Source organism: Pungitius pungitius, chromosome 20 (assembly GCF_949316345.1).
Source record: "Pungitius pungitius chromosome 20, fPunPun2.1, whole genome shotgun sequence".
Taxonomy (NCBI): Eukaryota; Metazoa; Chordata; class Actinopteri; order Perciformes; family Gasterosteidae; genus Pungitius; species Pungitius pungitius.
Window position 1 is genome coordinate 167,622 of NC_084919.1, and position 18,541 is coordinate 186,162.

At 46.3% G+C, this 18,541-nt stretch overlaps 1 protein-coding gene across 7 annotated transcripts; it reads right to left on the reverse strand.

Annotated features, from left to right (window-relative positions):
* Positions 1-1,187: 1,187 nt before the first annotated feature.
* Positions 1,188-18,403, reverse strand: cep170bb (centrosomal protein 170Bb). Of its 7 annotated transcripts, none has more exons than XM_062559533.1 (20): positions 18,189-18,403; positions 17,589-17,726; positions 16,076-16,165; positions 15,104-15,184; positions 14,971-15,027; positions 14,788-14,899; positions 14,526-14,627; positions 13,158-13,676; positions 12,005-13,080; positions 11,361-11,537; positions 11,063-11,180; positions 8,880-10,577; positions 8,302-8,539; positions 8,072-8,216; positions 7,571-7,612; positions 6,801-6,938; positions 4,210-4,298; positions 3,705-3,798; positions 3,565-3,616; positions 1,188-3,219 (listed from the first exon to the last, which is right to left on the reverse strand). In XM_062559533.1, exons 2-20 carry the CDS (start codon positions 17,691-17,693, stop codon positions 3,023-3,025), a joined length of 5,130 nt encoding a protein of 1,709 aa, XP_062415517.1. In that variant the 5' UTR covers positions 17,694-17,726; positions 18,189-18,403; the 3' UTR covers positions 1,188-3,022. The 7 variants fall into 7 exon arrangements, with proteins under 7 accessions (XP_062415517.1, XP_062415519.1, XP_062415516.1 ...); XM_062559535.1 differs by having other exon boundaries at positions 13,158-13,619; positions 18,189-18,402; XM_062559532.1 differs by having other exon boundaries at positions 13,158-13,679; positions 18,189-18,402.
* Between the last annotated feature and the right edge of the window lie 138 nt (positions 18,404-18,541).

Sequence of the window (18,541 nt, forward strand, 5' to 3'; positions counted from 1 at the left end):
GACAGATGGTCAATAAAACACCTGGTGGACAGATGGTCAATAAAACACCTGGTGGACAGATGGTCAATAAAACACCTGGTGGACAGATGATCAATAAAACACCTGGTGGACAGATGGTCATTAAAACACCTGGTGGACAGATGGTCAATAAAACACCTGGTGGACAGATGATCAATAAAACACCTGGTGGACAGATGATCATTAAAACACCTGGTGGACAGATGGTCAATAAAACACCTGGTGGACAGATGATCATTAAAACACCTGGTGGACAGATGGTCAATAAAACACCTGGTGGACAGATGATCATTAAAACACCTGGTGGACAGATGGTCATTAAAACACCTGGTGGACAGATGATCAATAAAACACCTGGTGGACAGATGATCAATAAAACACCTGGTGGACAGATGATCAATAAAACACCTGGTGGACAGATGGTCAATAAAACACCTGGTGGACAGATGGTCAATAAAACACCTGGTGGACAGATGATCAATAAAACACCTGGTGGACAGATGGTCATTAAAACACCTGGTGGACAGATGGTCAATAAAACACCTGGTGGACAGATGATCAATAAAACACCTGGTGGACAGATGATCATTAAAACACCTGGTGGACAGATGGTCAATAAAACACCTGGTGGACAGATGATCATTAAAACACCTGGTGGACAGATGGTCAATAAAACACCTGGTGGACAGATGATCATTAAAACACCTGGTGGACAGATGGTCATTAAAACACCTGGTGGACAGATGATCAATAAAACACCTGGTGGACAGATGATCAATAAAACACCTGGTGGACAGATGATCAATAAAACACCTGGTGGACAGATGGTCAATAAAACACCTGGTGGACAGATGGTCAATAAAACACCTGGTGGACAGATGGTCAATAAAACACCTGGTGGACAGATGATCAATAAAACACCTGGTGGACAGATGATCATTAAAACACCTGGTGGACAGATGGTCAATAAAACACCTGGTGGACAGATGGTCAATAAAACACCTGGTGGACAGATGGTCATTAAAACACCTGGTGGACAGATGATCAATAAAACACCTGGTGGACAGATGGTCAATAAAACACCTGGTGGACAGATGATCAATAAAACACCTGGTGGACAGGATAAAACACAGAAAACTAGTTTGTTGTATTCAAACACAGATTTTAGGTTCATGTCATCAAGCATCAGATGAGACCACTTTATTACAAATGATTCTATGATACAAACAATAAATAAATGAGCATAAAAAAGCTTTTTTTTAACAGGAAACAGTCACATGCAACAAAACACAGCCGACCAATCACCTGCTACAGCAGCAATAAAATCATCACAGCAGCTGCCATTCAGGTTTGTATTGTGGGCCGATAAACTCAATGGACTGTCAAAATAAAAAAGCACAACTGTCAAAATAAAAAGCCAGGTGTCTGTTAAATAAAAAAGTGCACATTTGGTGAACTGGCCTCAATCCCTCACTGCCTACAGGAAACATTCACCTTACAAAATAAAAGTTTCAGCAGTTTCCGTCCGCCTCCATTCTTTGTGCTAAGCTAGGCTAACTGGGTCCTAGACCCGATGAACCCAATGAAATATGAAATGTGAACAAACACACACACACACACTGAGTAGGTGTTCCCAGCAGGTGAAACTATAAATACGTTGTTACCTCCTAAATTCCTGTTTTTTGTCAGCATGTTTACATAAAAACATCTGGCTCAATTTTCATTCATTAAACTATGTAGATGAAGAACCCCTATACCTCAAGATGATTTCACACTCATGGTTTCTATTGTCAGACAGGAGGTTATTATGGGTTGTTCACATATAAACCTATGTGAATGAACTGAACCCATGAGACAGGTCAGGTAGATCGTCTGTGGTTGTGTTTCTCTGGTTGGATCTTTCCAAACTGAACACATAATAATGATTGTATTTATCTCAAAGCTTCTGTATCTTATTATTATTGTTATTATTATCATTCCTAGTACAGTTCACAGTTTGACAAAAGTGAAACAAAAACACAACATCTTTTCATCAGTTGCATTTGAGGAAGGCGATGCATTTAAGGACCATCAGGGTAATCGACTGTTTGAACTCCAGGCATTCAGACCATTTACAGTCAATATAACAAGACTTCTTCTACATACAAAAACACAACAGATCATCTGATCAAATGAGGTGCCGCAGCAGATGATTAAAGCACAAAGCCGATCGATCAACAGGTTGTGTATTTCAATAAATGTTGTTCAGCAACGCCAAAGCTTCTACAGACTTATTTTATTGAACCATGAATTCACAACTCAACGAGCGTCTGCGGAGCAGCAGGTGTCCCACAATGGGACATGTGACAATGGGATAAGTCATTAACTTCAGTTGTGTCCCAGCTACTAATGACTGATGTCCTCAAATGCACTGCTCCAAGGGAACACCTTGTGACACCCAGAAAGATTAGGACCACCTTAGGACCCCCTGCAGGATCTGGAGCACCGTGAACCCCCCCAGGAAGACCGGGAACCAGAAAGTCATGAATAATCTTATTGATTCTTTCAGAAAAAGTTCTTCTTGTTAAACTTATGTTCAGGTTGTAGAAAGGCATTACTTTCCGTTTAGTGATCAAACAGGAGGATATATGAGTAGGACCCTGATATATTATGAATTACTGTGTCTAATCATCTGGAGGATGTATCTAAACATTCAGTGGACTGCAGTCTTCCTCCTCACCACCGGCTTAAAGGGCAGTCGAACCCACACATTGAACTCTGGGTTCTGGTTTGACCTCCATCGGTGTACTAGTACACCATACTATGAGAAAGGAGTAGCACAGTATACTATTGGTGTTTGGTATGGAACTGGGACACAGCTGGTCAACCGCCATATGGATTTGGTGTTCACGGGTGCTACAGCTGGTAACCCGGTCAGCTGATCACTGGAAAGAGGCTGGGCATGTGGCGGCGACTGTGAGAATTCATGGCTACGCCCCACGGGTGCTTCAGCAAGCGGGGCGGCTCAGGCCACATAATGGGCCCCTTCGGGTCCACGAGGTGGTCTTCTGGTGCTTGTGTTGGCGTTGGAGGTCGGGGTGGCGCTGTGCGGTTTGGAAGCAGGTTTCTTCTCCCGGGTGTACGATCGAGTCTGAGCGAGAGACGACGTCCCGGCAGCCGCTATCTGGAGAACCCCGCCGGGTTCCACGATGGTGTTTATCACTAGAACAAATGAAGGAGCAGTGGTGAGCATTGCCCAGCATTATTAGTAATTGCTTTAGCTCAGCACAGTGTGGGTAGCACAAATAGTGGTTGGCCTAGTTTAGCACAAAGTGGTTTGCATAGCCTTACACACAAAGGGGACACCCTGGCTCGCACAGACAGTGCTTAGCATGGGCCACTGAAGTTGGACTCTGTATACTTTGTTTTATGTTCCAAAGAATGCAGAAAAAATGTCTTTCAGGCAAGGTAAGTGTCTGTGAAATAATGGTTGGATATCATGAGGATATAAACGTTATGTCTGATACAAAAACAAAGCCGAAAATGTTGGGTGTAAATTTTGTTTACCTTCCAGTTGTCTCTGGACTCGTCTCAGCTCTTTCAGAATCGATGTAATTTCCTGCAAATGGGAATAGAAAAAACTGTAAAAAATTCCAGCTGTGCATTGATCACATCCTCAAAGTAACACACTTGGGTTACAGAAGAACCTTGTTAGAGGTTTTCAGGATGGGGACTTCGTTCTCAGCGTTGATCTTAGCCTCGATCTCCTCCCAGACCCCAGCCTTGTTCTGGAAAAGAACCCTGAAAACACACCGTGGGGTCACAACCCGTGCAGACTAATTCCTGTATCTTGAAGGGTTGTCCAGAACTGAATCCTTAAATAAAAACTCAATATCGTTCTAAAGCAGGGGTGCCCGCTCTTTTTCGGCTTGCAAGCTACTTTTCAATTGACCAAGTAATGGTGATCTACTTCACTACCTTCCCCCGTCAGCCTCGCTGGGGAAGGGGGTGGGGTTTGTAGTCAGATAACCGAGTTAAGTGTTTCTGTTAGTAAGCAAGGAATCCAAGGTTAGCTCCTGCAGTCGAGAGCAAGCGTAGTGACCTAACTAGACTTTTTACTGAGAGGCGATCTACCAGCACTGCGTTGGCGATCGACCTATTGGGCACCCCTGCTCAAAAGGTTTGCCAAAACCTCATTGAGGTCTCCCTTACTTCATTTTGTCTGCCAGCTGTTCCGTGTTCTCCCGAATGGCCTGAGACAGCTGGGACACGGGGTTCAACATCAGGTTGTCCAGAATAACCTGCGTTCATACAGAGGGAACCGCATGAGTCTGAGACGTCACCACTGACATCAACAGCAGCTTTATCTTCTGATCTCCCAGCGCACCAAAACTAACTGCATCAGTCTCCTTTAGTGTGATGAGTTTTAGAAATGTTCACACTGCAGTCTCAGGAAGTTAAAAATATTAGTGTTATGTTGTCTTCTTATCTCTGAACGGCCAGAGTCTGGATATCAAGATGTGAACAAATCGCTGACCTTTAGCGCCAAAACTTTACACGTGTTTCTACACTTTGACATACATTTATATATATTTACTTTTTTATATTATTTGTATATTGTTGCAGAAAAGAGGATTTTAGCCTCTAGATGCACTAGACTAACTTCACCATATATATATATATATATAAAGGCTAGATGTAGGGACAACCACCATCAGGTTCTATCTGATGGAGGTTGTCCCTGCAGTGGTCCTGCCGTACACTTGTTCTGCTACTTGCAATTACTTGTATGATTTCTGTTAGAGGAGTTGAATGTATTGTACATCTTTTACATTGTTGATTCTGTACACATGACATCCATTGCAGTCTGTCCATCCCGGGAGAGGGATCCCTCCTCTGACGTTCTCCCTAAGGTTTCTTCCCTTTTTTCCAGCAGGGCCGAGATCCTCCTTGTGGCACTGGCAAGCAATGGCAACCGAGTGGCACCGTGTGGCACCGAGTGGCACGCAGTGGCACGTCAGTGGCAAAACAAGGCAAGCGAGTGGAAATTGCCAGTAATTCAGTGGCAAGTCCGGAGCGAGCGTCTCAGTGGCACGCTGAGTGGGCGGAGCCAAGTTTTCCTAGAAAACGGCCGTTGACGTTAATACCTTTTATTTATTTATTTTTATTTATTTGAGACAAGTGACCGCTCGTTTTCCAGAGCAGGTGCTCGTTTTAGCTTTGGACCAGATACTGGCCACTGCGATCTCATGTCTGCGGGTTCCGTGTGGGGGCGGGCGGGGGTCCGTGTGGAGGTTCCGCGGGGATGTGGTGGTCCTCGGCCGGGAGCGACACGGCGGGGTTGCGGGGGGCTCCGTGAGGGGGGGTTTTGGCGTGTTCCGAGGACCACCACATCCCCGCGGAACCTCCACACGGACCCCCGCCCGCCCCCACATGGAACCCGCAGACATGAGATCGCAGTGGCCAGTATCTGGTCCAAAGCTATAACGAGCCCCTGCTCTGGAAAACGAGCGCTCATTTGTCTCAAATAAATAAAAAAAATCAAATAAAAAGGTATTAACGTCAACGGCCGTTTTCTAGGAAAACTTGGCTCCGCCCACTCAGCGTGCCACTGAGACGCTCGCTCCGGACTTGCCACTGAATTACTGGCAATTGCCACTCGCTTGCCTTGTTTTGCCACTGACGTGCCACTGCGTGCCACTCGGTGCCACACGGTGCCACTCGGTTGCCATTGCTTGCCAGTGCCACAAGGAGGATCTCGCTGTCTCTCCTTTTTTCCCCATTGAAGGGTTTTTTCATATTTTGGGGAGTTTTTCCTGTGCCGATGTGAGGGTTTTGGGACAGAGGATGTTGCATGTGTACAGACTGTAAAGCCCTCTGAGGCAAATTTGTATTTTGGGCTATACAAAATAAAATTAATTGAATTGAATTTAATTCAATTGAATGTCTCGTCTGTGTTGCCGGCCAAAAGAGTCATACGTCCGTACATGGCAGCCATCTTGGTAGGGTCTCACTCATGATTTTGTGTTGGTAGTGATAACTACATCTCTTACATTGATAAAAAACCAAACCGTCTAAAAATCAGTTGAAAATTGAGCAAGTTATGGTTATTTAAACCAGTGGTTCTCAACTGGTCTGGCTCCGGGACCCACCATCACCCCTTAATGACAAGCTGCGACCCAAATCGAGGAACATTCTCAACTTCTCAAATTAATTCAAAATCAAGTTCATAAGCTGAATTTTAGATTTTATATTCAGGATGTTTAATTATCCTAAAAACCTGTCTCCCCCATATCAGAATGGTTTGACCCAACCTGGCACACGCGGCTGAAAACATGGACAGACGAGCAGGCAAAAAAAACGACACTCCGCTGCATTAAAAAAGTCCCTTCAAAATAATATTACAGGATGAATTTTTTTGTGATTTTTTTTTTAATTCAAATTTTTATTTTCCCATGCAAAGGCCCAGGACCCATTAAAAACGGGTCCGCGACCCACCAGTTGAGAATCACTGATTTAAACTATATGTACCACTACCAACACAATGTTATGGGTGAGCGAGCTGCTCCTGCCAAGATGGCCGCCATGTGCGGACGTCTTATACTCCGTCGTAAGACATCTAGCCTTTATATATATCTATGAACGTCACCCAGAGAACCGAGTCAGACTACCAACAGAAGAGTTAGCTGACAACAAGTTGGCTGTTGGGAAGTCCATTGTACTTTACTTTTAGGTGATTTGTTTTTAAGTTCTATTAAATCACAATAAACACATGGACACTGCCTCGAGTATTAAATGGTGACCTCTTCACGGTTGCACAGGCGGCGGAGCTTTGAACCGGGCTCTGGCTCATTCATGTTCAAGTCCAGATCCGAGATGGCGGCAGAACCCGGAGGAACCTTCTGGTAATTTAAACTGGCTTCGGGGATATGTTGGACCAGCTGGAAAGAGAGTAAAGGGATCCGGTGATACAAATACTGATTATTGGGTATTGAACTGGCGAGCGACAGGCTTAAAGGCCACATGCAACGTGCAGCTCAATGGAGGAGGGCAGTGAGTTTTAGTGGTGCTGGGATACAACGTGTCACGTTAACAGGGAGGTTCAGCAGTGCAGGAGGGTCATACTGGTCAGCCCCAGCTCCATGAACTGTCACAAAACCAGTCAAGCCAGTTCATTCATTGTGCAGGCCAATGGAAGTTAATGGAAACGCAAAACCAATCTGATCAGAAATCAGACTTCAATAAATATCCAAGTTTGATAGAGTCAGATGGAGTCCGGTAAAGACCAGTAGAGTCTGCCAGAGCTGGAAAGAGTCCAGCAGAATTGGATCTGGTAGAATCCGTTAGTTTAGTAGAGTTGAATAGAGTTGTTCACCTGTCGATCAATTCATACCCTAATCCAATTGGATTTGTTCTGATCTTTACTTTGAACCAATCCACTCAAATCAGAAAATCTTGTGCTTCAGAACAATCCAACTGGTCGGAGGGGAGTGTTTGGATCAGTGATGGCAGGGACATGATGGAGAAGAAACCAATCACACTGTGGGAGGAGTGATGAGTTAGAGTAAGACACCTTAGCTGGTCCAACCCCACACAGGTATGGATAAGATGCCCTCTGGGCAGCACAACAAAGAAATTAACCATGAGAATCCACAGCATGAAGACATCATCTGGAACCTAAACCCAGAACAACATTCCCTCACTATTTTTTTAATATTGTAGAGACAATTACAAAATGTTTTACTAAATTTAAAATGATGACATCAGCTGATCAGGATCAATCGGATATTAAACACGTCACAAGGGAGAACAATAGTGGTGTACTGCATATGCTGTGGGGGTGTTTTAGATGTGGCGGTTTGGTGGGTTGAGTAATGTAGCCGCATGATCTTTTTTTGGTGCAAAACTAGCGGTGGTGGTGTAGCAGTAGCTTCACCCACCTTCTTCCTGACGGAAATAGTGGAGCCCGGTGATGGTGTTGTTGTGATGGTGTACTGAATGTGTGGTGGAGTAGCTGTGGATGGCGAAGCAGTGGATGGAGTTTTTTTTGTAGTGGTGGTGTAGCTTCACCAACCTCCTCCTTGGCGGAGATGGTGGAGGCTGGCATGTTGTGGTAGGTGGTGTTCTCTACGCTGGGCGAGTCTCCATCTCCATCTCCGGCGACATCGTGGATCTCCTTTGCAAGGATGGCCAGATCCTTAGCCAGATCCTGACTGAGCCTGCAGTGGAAACTGGGTAAGGTCACAGACTCCTTCAGCAAACATAACTCTGTATTTGTTTGTTGTTTTTGTTGTTGGTGTTTACTTGGCGATCTCTGCGCTGTGCGTGGACCAGTTCTGATACGGGTCCACTTCACTTGGGTCCGCGTCCTCCTCCGTCTCCACGGATACTGACTTAGACCGGGTGGCATTGGCCCGGTGGCGCTGCGTCTGGGTGGCGGAAGGCGGGTGGGATGAGCGCTTGGTTTTGGGATTCACGACACCGTTTGGGCACTCACCCTCAGAGGAGGAGGAGTCGGACCCCTTCTGTCTGCGGCGGGAACCTGGAGAACATTTAGACTCATTTTTATGTTGGTTACATTACATTAACAGCCAGGATGTGATTAGTCACATTTTTATTCCAAACATGGCAGAGGACATAAGAGAGACCAATCTGCTAAGCTGTGTCTGCAACAGGTTCGACAACTGTAAGATCCATCACACATTCATCAAGCAAAAAAATGTATTCTTGTGTAAAATGTATAATTTTATGAATAATAAATCATATTTTTAAGACTTATCATCCAAAGTGATATTGTACAGATGATAGAGCGAAGTCATTATTAAAAAGACAAGATGTCAATATTGGAGAAGCAGAATAATTTGAATGTGGCCAAGACTCACCGGCGGTGGTGTACTTGGCTCCACTAGACCGAGTCCGCGATTGCTTCCCTGTAACTACTCCCCCTTTACTGGCGGTCTGGCGGGCGTCGCCCACGGACCTCATCCGGGTGCCGGGTTCTGAGTTGTGGTTGGCAGAGCGGCTGGCGGAAGCAGTCTCTGTGTCGCTGGGAGCCGTGAAAGAGCCGGTCCTCTTCCTCGGCATCGCCAGGATATCTAGCCGGGACAGCTTCCTCCCGTCGGCCGACACTTTTGTTGCGGCAACGTGATCGGAGTTCTGGGAGCCCCGGTCCGTCTCCGCACCTTCGTTGTCTGAGGTCTCACCAAGGCGGGCACGGCGGAGCATGGAGGCGCGAGTAGGCCGCGGTGCAGAGAGGCTGTTGGACCGAGTCAGAACTTGCTGAGTCGCGGCCCTGGGTGTCTTCCCATCGTCTTCCTTCTGAAAAGGAGCGACCGTTTTCTTGCCGCGGCCAGTAGGCCGGGAGACCTCATGATCGGATGATGTCGTTTCGGTCCAGTGTTGAGTAGATCCCCGTTTACCCTGCGAGAGGTCCAGAGACCCGCGGGTCCCTGTGCTGCGCCGCATCTGGAAGCGCTTTGCTGCCTCCGCTTTGCTGGACGGGTCCACGACTGTCTGGTTCCGGCGTTTCTCAGATAGACGTTCGCGGGCGGAGAGCTGTCGTCCCTTCTGCTGGACCGAAGAGCCAGAGGAGGACTTCTCCTTCTGGAGTACACCAATGGAGGCGCACTTCTTGGAGGTGGAGCTTATTGGGGCGTTCTTGCTGCTCACCTGGCTCACGGTGCTCGCAGTGTCGACGTCCGACTCACCGGACAAGGAGTCGTCCATGTGGGTGGAGGAGCCACCTTTCTTCGAGCTACGACCAGAGCCAGACGAGGGTAACTTAGAGTCCAGGGAGGTCGGAGTTCCCTCCCGAAGGAAGGACCCCGGGTCCTGGATGGCCTCCCTCCTCTGCTCCATATCTCTGAGGGATGGGTGGCTGGAGATGTGCGGGAGCTTCTTCATCTGTACGGTATCGCTGGGCCGGTCCTTTGTGAAGCTCTCCTGCCGGACAATGGAGGACACGCAGACGTCTGTAGTAGGGACGTAATCCTTGTCCTGTATCTTGAGATCCGGAGCGGAGCTGTTGGGTTTGACGCCGGCCTTCCTGGGTTCATGTCCGCTCAGGTGTCGGATAAGCACGGTGGTAGCGGGAGGTTTTGTTGGGGGATCGCGGGTCCTGTCCAACTGCACCGGGCTCCAGGCCTGGTCGGATTTTCCAGGACCGTCGTCAGAACCGATGTAGAAGCAGGTAGGTTTGGAGGAGGGAGACACTTTCTCTGGATCCTTGAACGGAGGACCGGCTACCCCCTTGGACAAAGATCCGGTCTTGGGCTGTTTTTTACTTGTGTTCTCCAGAACTGGCCCATCATCTGAGCGACTAGCGTCACTCAGGCTGTCCGGGTCCACATCATCCTGAACGCACAGGCGCAGGGTGGAGTCCTGTGTATATGGAGGATTGGTGACCCTATCCAGAGGTTCCTGCAAGCCCTCGTGGCAGATTAGGATACTCGGGGAAATGCTGTCTAGCTTTTCTGGAGGCACTTGGGGAAGCAGCCTTCTGGTTCTGGAGCTGTGGCTCGACTCCGACTCCGAATTATCGTAGCTGTTATTCACCATCGACCGGCTCACCAAGCGCAAATCTACAAATACAATTCAGGTCATCTTTTCAAATAAAATGATCATAAATATACTATATTTACTTTAAAACAAGAGTGTCAAACTCATTTCAGGTTCGGGCCAGATACTGCCCACTTCGAACGAACACTAGACTATTAAAATCATAGGGAGGGTGGCGCTGACGATCCGACCGGCGAATGGTATGGCCATGGGTGGCGCTGACCGTTTGACATATGTGCTTCAAAACATGTTTTAAGGCACGAATATAAATACACCACAAGATCACATGAGTCCATCTGCTCTCCAACATGAACCATGTGGGGTCAAGAGGTGCCTTTAAAGTTCTGCATTATTATCAGATTGGATTGTCTAACTCTTAATATTGGAATTAATATTAAATGAGACTCTAAGGTTGATAGAAGATAAACATGTGGTACAACAATATTTGTTTGTTAACCAAGTCTTTGTTACATCATCTTCTGATAAACTGCAGAGACAGAAGCAGTACCTTCCATACATTCCCCCTGAGGCACATTGGAGCCGGGCTCAGCGTAACCATCCGCCAGACTTGCCCAACGTGAGACCCACTTCGGTCTGTCTGGACCTGCTGGCTGAGCAGACGGAACCTGAAGAGCAGAAAAGCACGATGAACTACACCGGACCGGAGACACAAGAGACCAAAGAGTTTAATAAATTATGTACCAGGAGAATCTGAGGGATTAACCTAGACTTTATGAACTGGGATTAGAACATTCTACACAGGTGTGTTTTCCACGGTTCTGGTCCTGTTCTTACTGTTTTTTTACCTGCGTGGGGACTGTTGGGGGGCCGCTGATAGCAGTTGGGATAAAGCCATGCAACTGGTCCACAGTGCTACCATCACTAGGCAGGTTAGCTTGCTCATCCTTGCCATCATTTATTACAGGTCTATAGACTCCAGTGTTCACACCACTGTACTCTGGAGAGTCGAGGACACCAAACACCTGTCAGAGCACAGGGCATGCATGAGGAGGGGCAGGAAGGCGCAGGAAGGATAAGAGGTTCCATGCGTCCCTAAAGCCATTTAAAACCTACTGTTTATTCAAGCACAGCACACGTACATATTTCTACCTCTCCGATACATTTAAAGAACCTTTTCGGCAATGTTCGTTTTGACAGTTATATATGGATCGCTTTTGATGGCTTTCGAGATGGGGGCAGAGGGGTGGGGGGTGTAGTTTGGGAACTTATTTCGAGGTAACACAAATCTTTACCGGTACCCCTAACTAAAACACTCTAAAAGGATGTTTGTGTCTTTTACTGAAGTTAACAGAACCTAAAAACCTCTCTTACACAAGGAAATATTGTCTCTACTCTTTTACATCAGCAGTATGAATCAGGAACGCTGCTTCATAGAAAATCCTGTGCCGGGTGAGACGTTAACAACAGTTTAAGGTCACTTTGGGGTCACCTGATCGATCATGTTGCGAGCTTCCTCCACCTCTTGGTCCTGCGACTCTGTCTCGATGGTGTAGGTCCCTGCGTCACTCAGGCTGTCGTCCTCCTCGTTCCTAATCATCCTCGGGGAAACTTTGGGGTCTCCTAGTCGGATGCCCAAGGGCAGCACGGGGGACACGGGAGGCCCGCAGGAGTGGACTGGAGAGGGGTTCTGGATAGCAGCATGGAGGGGGGTCGAGGACTTTGACGTTGCTGGGGGCTGCAAGTGGGAAGTGGGAAAGGACACCAAGGAAGGTGCCAGAGACTCTTGGGGGGAGGGAATTCTGCCCCGCGCAGGCGACACCATCACTGGTGGGGCAGACATCGGGGGGGGTGGCATCTTATCCTTCGTCGGGGAGGAATCCTGCCTGATAGAATCCTTCAAGAACTCAGCAGCAAACTCTTGGGCCAGCTTGGACTTCTTCCCAACGCTGCCGAAGGGTTTGACGGTGATACCTGAGGAGGAGCGTGAGGAGGATCCGGAGGGGGCCACCTCCCCCTCGGTCTTCTCCCTCTTCAGAGAGCTCGACCTTTGGGGGCCGCCGTGACCTTGGCCCTTCAGAGGAACTGTCACCTGCTGGGTGTGAGGGAGGTGACCGTGCACAGACGCCGGCCTCTCGCCGCCCTTCCGGCGCTCCAGCTTGGCTTTCAGGGCGGAGTAGGAATCAGCATGGCCCGGGTTGTGTGTAAAGGACTGTGAGCGCTTTTTGCGGGGGTTGTCGTCAAAGAACTCGATGACAAAGGCCTGCTGGGTGAGGTGCTCTGGGGGGCACTGTTTAGGCTTGTCTGTGGCGGGACACTGATCCTGAGGAGGACTCTGGGAAAGAAGATGCTCAGTAGGGAAAGGTAGAGAAGGTGCAGGTCCAAGTGGAGAGAACCGCACCGGCTCGCTGAGTGGCTGCGATGGAGGCGACTGGGCATGGACAGAGGGCTCTGATGGGTGCGGCGCATCTGACTGCTCTGATTTGATGGAGTGGTGAGACTTACTTCTTCCATCTGAAAGTACAGGGTCCTCTGAGTCGCTCTGTGTCCCGTCCTCGTGATGGTGACCTGATGAGAAGAGAACACTCTGTTAATCGACATGTTACCTCCCCACCCGTCTCGCGGTGCTTTGGGTAACCTCTGACCTCTAAGCGTCTTGATGTTGACGGCTAGGTCGCTCTTGGTGCTGTAAGTATCTTCACACGTCGGACGTCTTCTCATGATGCTGACATCGCTGTGGACCAGCCAATCAGCCACTTTGCTTTCCACTGACATCATGTCTGTGGGTGTGGCTTTGGTGAGGGCATGGCAGTTGAGCGGAGCCTGCTGCTTCCCCTGCCGGTTGGTGAACTTGGTTACGTGGTCCTTGATCTTGATCCTGCCTGGCATGCAGTTGTCAAATTCGATGGTGAAAGAGGCGTGGCTTTGGACCACCGGCGGGGTCGCAGTTGGAGGGGGCGAAGAGGCTCTAGGTGTGTCCGTGTCCTTGGTGGGAATCTCGTGAAGCTCCAAGCCCAAAGTGTTAGGCTGTTGGAAGTCCTTGGTGGGAATCTCAAAGTAGCTGGGCTCTCGGTGGTACGGGGGGAACGCGGTCTTTGGTTGGGGTTCTGCAAGAGATTCAGATCCGGTAAAGTCCAGGTCCACCAACGAAGCATCTCTCTGGACTTCTGACAGAAACCAAGATTTAATATTAACAACATTGATGATTTAGGTACCATGGAAACTTAAGTAAATATAATAACAACCTTTACATTATACGTTTCACTAAACTGTTTGTTGATGTGGCAATTTATAATAACTGCTGGGTATGTCAACACGTTAAGATACTGCAGCAATTAGGGCTATAAAAATTAACGTGTTAGTCTATGCGTTTAATGTGGCCAAAATTATTGCGATTTCATGTTGTGATGGAGGATGTAATCTTCTTTGCATATCTTCAGTGCCACTGGGGGTCGATTGGGAGAGTTGAGAAGGAAGCAGGTTGTGTAGGAGGTTCTTTGATGTTGGCTGGGCGGTGGAGGTGTGTGAAAGTCTGCTGATCAGACCTGGGGAGGAGTCTCCTGTAATTAGCTTGCAGGCCTGTGGCAATGGTGAACCCTTTCTTGAAGAAACCCAGCCTTGATCCGTCTGAACTTAACAACTACAGGCCTGTCACTCTTCTGCCCTTTTTTCCCAAACTCTAGAGCGAGCTATCTTTAACCAGTTCTCCTCCTATCTCCACCACAACAGCCTTCAGACTGGATTCAAGGTAGGACGCAACAGAAACTGCCCACCTTGCTCTCTGATTCAATCCACACTGCCAAAGCAGCCTTTTTCTTTTTTGTCATTATCCTTCTTGACCTTTCTGCTGCATTTTACATAGTGAACCATACATATATTTATATATATATGGCTTTCTTGAAAAAAAATGTACTTTCTTGATTTTTGTTGTTCTGGTTCTTTTCCCTTTGGTTTGAATATACTTATTGTAAGTCGCTTTGAAAAAAGTAATGTTATTGTAAATATAGGTTTACCTTCATAAGGTTCGTCGCTGGTTTGAACTTTACTTGGATAATCCTCTTCTCCCCACCAAGATGGCTGACCGTACAAAGGAGTGGGCCGACTCACCGGGATCTCTGAAGTACACGGACACACACAGTGTAAATGTTTTTATGTCAGCCTGTTGAAGTGTCCCCTGGCCTCTGATTGGACAGGACGCTGCAGACATGTTCTGATTATTTGTATATCCACAGAATTTTGACGTAGTTGGAAGTAAATTGATGTACTTTGATGTACCTTGTGTACTCTTTGTACTAAGGGTTTTCTCCAGTCTTGCTCGGTCCTCCACATCCGTCTCCTTCTCTGAAGACTTCAGGCTCATCTGCAGCTGACTGCTGTACTTCTCATGCTGGAATAAGAGGACACACACTCAGAGACACACACAGACACACACACAGAGAGACTCAAAGAGACACTGACCTTCAGAGCCTCCTCTGGGACTTTGTGTTGACTTTTCTCCAGAATGTAGACATGAGAATGTAAGAAAGAGGTTAAGAAACGGAGTGACGTTATAAAAGACACACACACACACACACACACACTGATGAAGGATATCGTATCCAAAACGGATGATGTCGGACAGTTTGAGGGTGATGTACGTCTGATCAGGGATCCTCAGGTCGTTCACGAACGTCTGCGTTGAACAACACAAAGTATTTTTTGTCACATTATTACAAGAATACAGGCAGCTCAAATCAAGCCATCTGTTTACATTATAGACCATATGTAAGAAGTGCACGTAGTCGGCAGAGGGTTTTGAAGCCTCAGATTCTTTAATTCTTCCATCTTATTTTTTAGACCAGTCAAGAGGAACTGACCATATAAGGACAGAAGAGGACGTAGACACGTCGTATACATCTCTGTTAGACAGCTGTCAATCATTGTGTAGCCCCGCCCTAAAGCATCCCCTGCTTCATGGTATGTTTGACTCTAAATGGACCATCATTCACTAAATGAACATCATGCTGCATTGAAGAAGACTTGAAACTAAAGACTGAGACCATGAACTGAGAACATCATGTTTACAATGTTTACTGGGGGAATAAATCAAGAGAGAAGTAGAGTCATTTGTTGGACCAGAGGAGTCTCCCCCCCTGGTGTCTTAGTTTAATAATTAGATCCCCATTAGCCTTAGCAGCCGCTATTCTCCCTGGGGGCCACAACTTTAACACATCAAGGACAGACTTCCCTTTAAAGAACTTTTTTTCATCTGTAGCTATGGGGAAGGAGGGCATAGCAAAACAAGAATGTCATTGTACAGTCACCTGTTAAACTGTATACATGACAATAAATATATTGAAACGACTTAGAGGAAATGATGTGGAGGGAGGGGGAATGGGTCAGGTTACAGATCTGAAGAGACAACGTCCTGCCCCTCAACTCACCATCCCACCCCACTCACTAACCACCTGACCCACGTTTCCATAGTAACCACCTCTCCATGTGCACCCAGCCCCTCAGCAACTACTTTACTGTTGTTGATTGGTTTCTGGCTGTCAAGTCACAGCGTGACTTCCTGTCTCACCCCGTTCAGGCTGCCCAGGTCCTTCACCAGGTGCTCGTCGGTGGTGAGATTGTAGTTGATGACGGCATGTTGTTTGTCGACGCTGCGAGACTGAAGACAAAAGAGACAATTAAATCCAGACCAGCCTTTTAAAAGAATTATTTCGGATTTCCCTCAAAGCTAAATTAATCTCCAAACGTACTTATAATTTTGAGCGTCTCCTGTTTTCCTTAATTTTGCTTCGGACACTTCTTTCTGCCTCTAATAGATCTGATATATCAGCTCTCATTGACCTCTCACCTGTGTCATGCTGAGTCTAAGAAGCAGTTATCCAATCACTGATAAAGATATTGAGTGACATTATGATTTTAGCGTCCTAAAATACATTGAGATTTGGGCTTGCCCTTCACCGCCTTCCGCTGCCTCTTGTCAGGGCGAGTCTCTATGCGCCCTTTAACAACAGAACAAGAGCGACCAGCAGCAGCGTCCTCCCAAGAAGACCCGACCCGAACTCGGTACGAGAGAAGAACTTTAGGAGAAACTAGAGGTAAAACAGCTGGACCCAGATCAGCCCGAACTCACAACCGGACCACGGACCGGCGTGAAAGGGAAGCCGCACACATGACGCTTCTGTAGAGACTTCTACAACTGGGAGTTTTAGCTAGCTAGTTAGCTACATGCTAACGGCGCGTCACCATGTTAAAGTTAACATGGCTACCCAGCTGCGACACACACAGGACACACAACCAGGACGCATATATGTATTGATATACTTATCTATACATATATATACACATACACGTTCTAATATATTTTATATAAATCTATATGATCCATATATAAATATATATATATTTCATTCTTTAATATAATATATTCATTTTATGACATTGATGATGTTTATATTGGATATTTATAGTTATATCATATTCTGAATATTGTTACATATTGTCCTTATTATGTCCTTAAATGTTAAATATTTAACTGCAAAGTAATAATGCGTGTTTGATTCCCTTTTTTGCATTGAATCATACTGGAATGTTTTTACTGAAACTACCAAAAAAAATCCATCAGCCGCCACTGATATATATATATATATATATATATATATATATATATAGATATCTATCTATCTATCTATCTATCTATATATATAGATATATATATATATATATATATATATATATATATATATATATATATATATCAGTGGCGGCTGATGGATTTTTTTTGGTATATATATATACCAAAAACCATAAATAATATATATATATATATATATATATATATATATATATATATATATATATATATATATATATATATATATATATATACAGTATATATATACATGTATATATACACTGAAACAATCTTTAGATATTTTGATGTTTTACATTTGGTTTAATTTCTCTGTTTGGTCACTTCATCTCACCCTAATCCTAAAATTAATCAAATTTCGCCTTTAATCAAAAGAGTGATGGATGACCCTGATCACCTTATCAGTTGATCAATGGGCTGATCAATGACTCACCTGCAGCATGAGCTCGCAGTCCTCTCGGCCCACAAATATCATCTCCCTGGGAAGGCGGTGCCGAGTCCCCGAGCTGCTCACCAGGAACCATGACGTCACACTCATCTTCAAGGGGCTGCTGGGAAACCCCAGAGCATCCTGGGAAAAAGAGGTAGACAGGTGAGCCAAGTGAGACATGTTTTATCCTCGGAAACCAGAAAATAACTTTAACTGTTAATGTCATGTTTGAGCCATGACTGCTTCAAATTTAGCTCTATTATATTAATATTAATACATATGTATATTACATACACAAATATCTGTTTACATATATATTATACATTTTATAAGTAGTATAATGTCGCACATCATGAGACCTGACGTGTCCTTGGAGAAGTCAACCTGTTCGTGTGTATGACATCATCATCATCGTCGTCTAATACAACACGCACACACACACACACGCGCGCGCGCTCGCGGTTGAGATAAAAAGGGCCTCATCTTTGGATTCGGTTTACCCAAGGACCGACAAGGGAGGGGTGAGAGACCGGGCCGACATGCAGACAGACTGGTCCCCTCTTCCACGCCCTACTCCCCCCCCCCTCCCCCTCCATCTCTCACCTCCAGATGCTGCCGCCGCTCCGACGCTTCTCTCCTCCGATCACGGCCCGGACTGACGCGCTGCTACGCGGCCAAAGCATGAGCGGCGACCCAGTAAGGAGCGGAACCGACGGGGAGCAGATGAGACGGAGTCAGCGGCCGGTGATGCTGCTGTTGTGGCATCTCGGTCTCCTCCTGACGCACCAGCTGCCACCCGCTGCGTCAACGCGCACCGGAAGACTTCAAAATAAAAGCCCGAGGAAGAAAATCTGGATCACTGAATAATAAACATCAGATCATCAATGTTTACGTCAAATCAATTATAGATAAGTCTAGAATTCGGGTACATAAAGCAATTTTATAATAATCACATT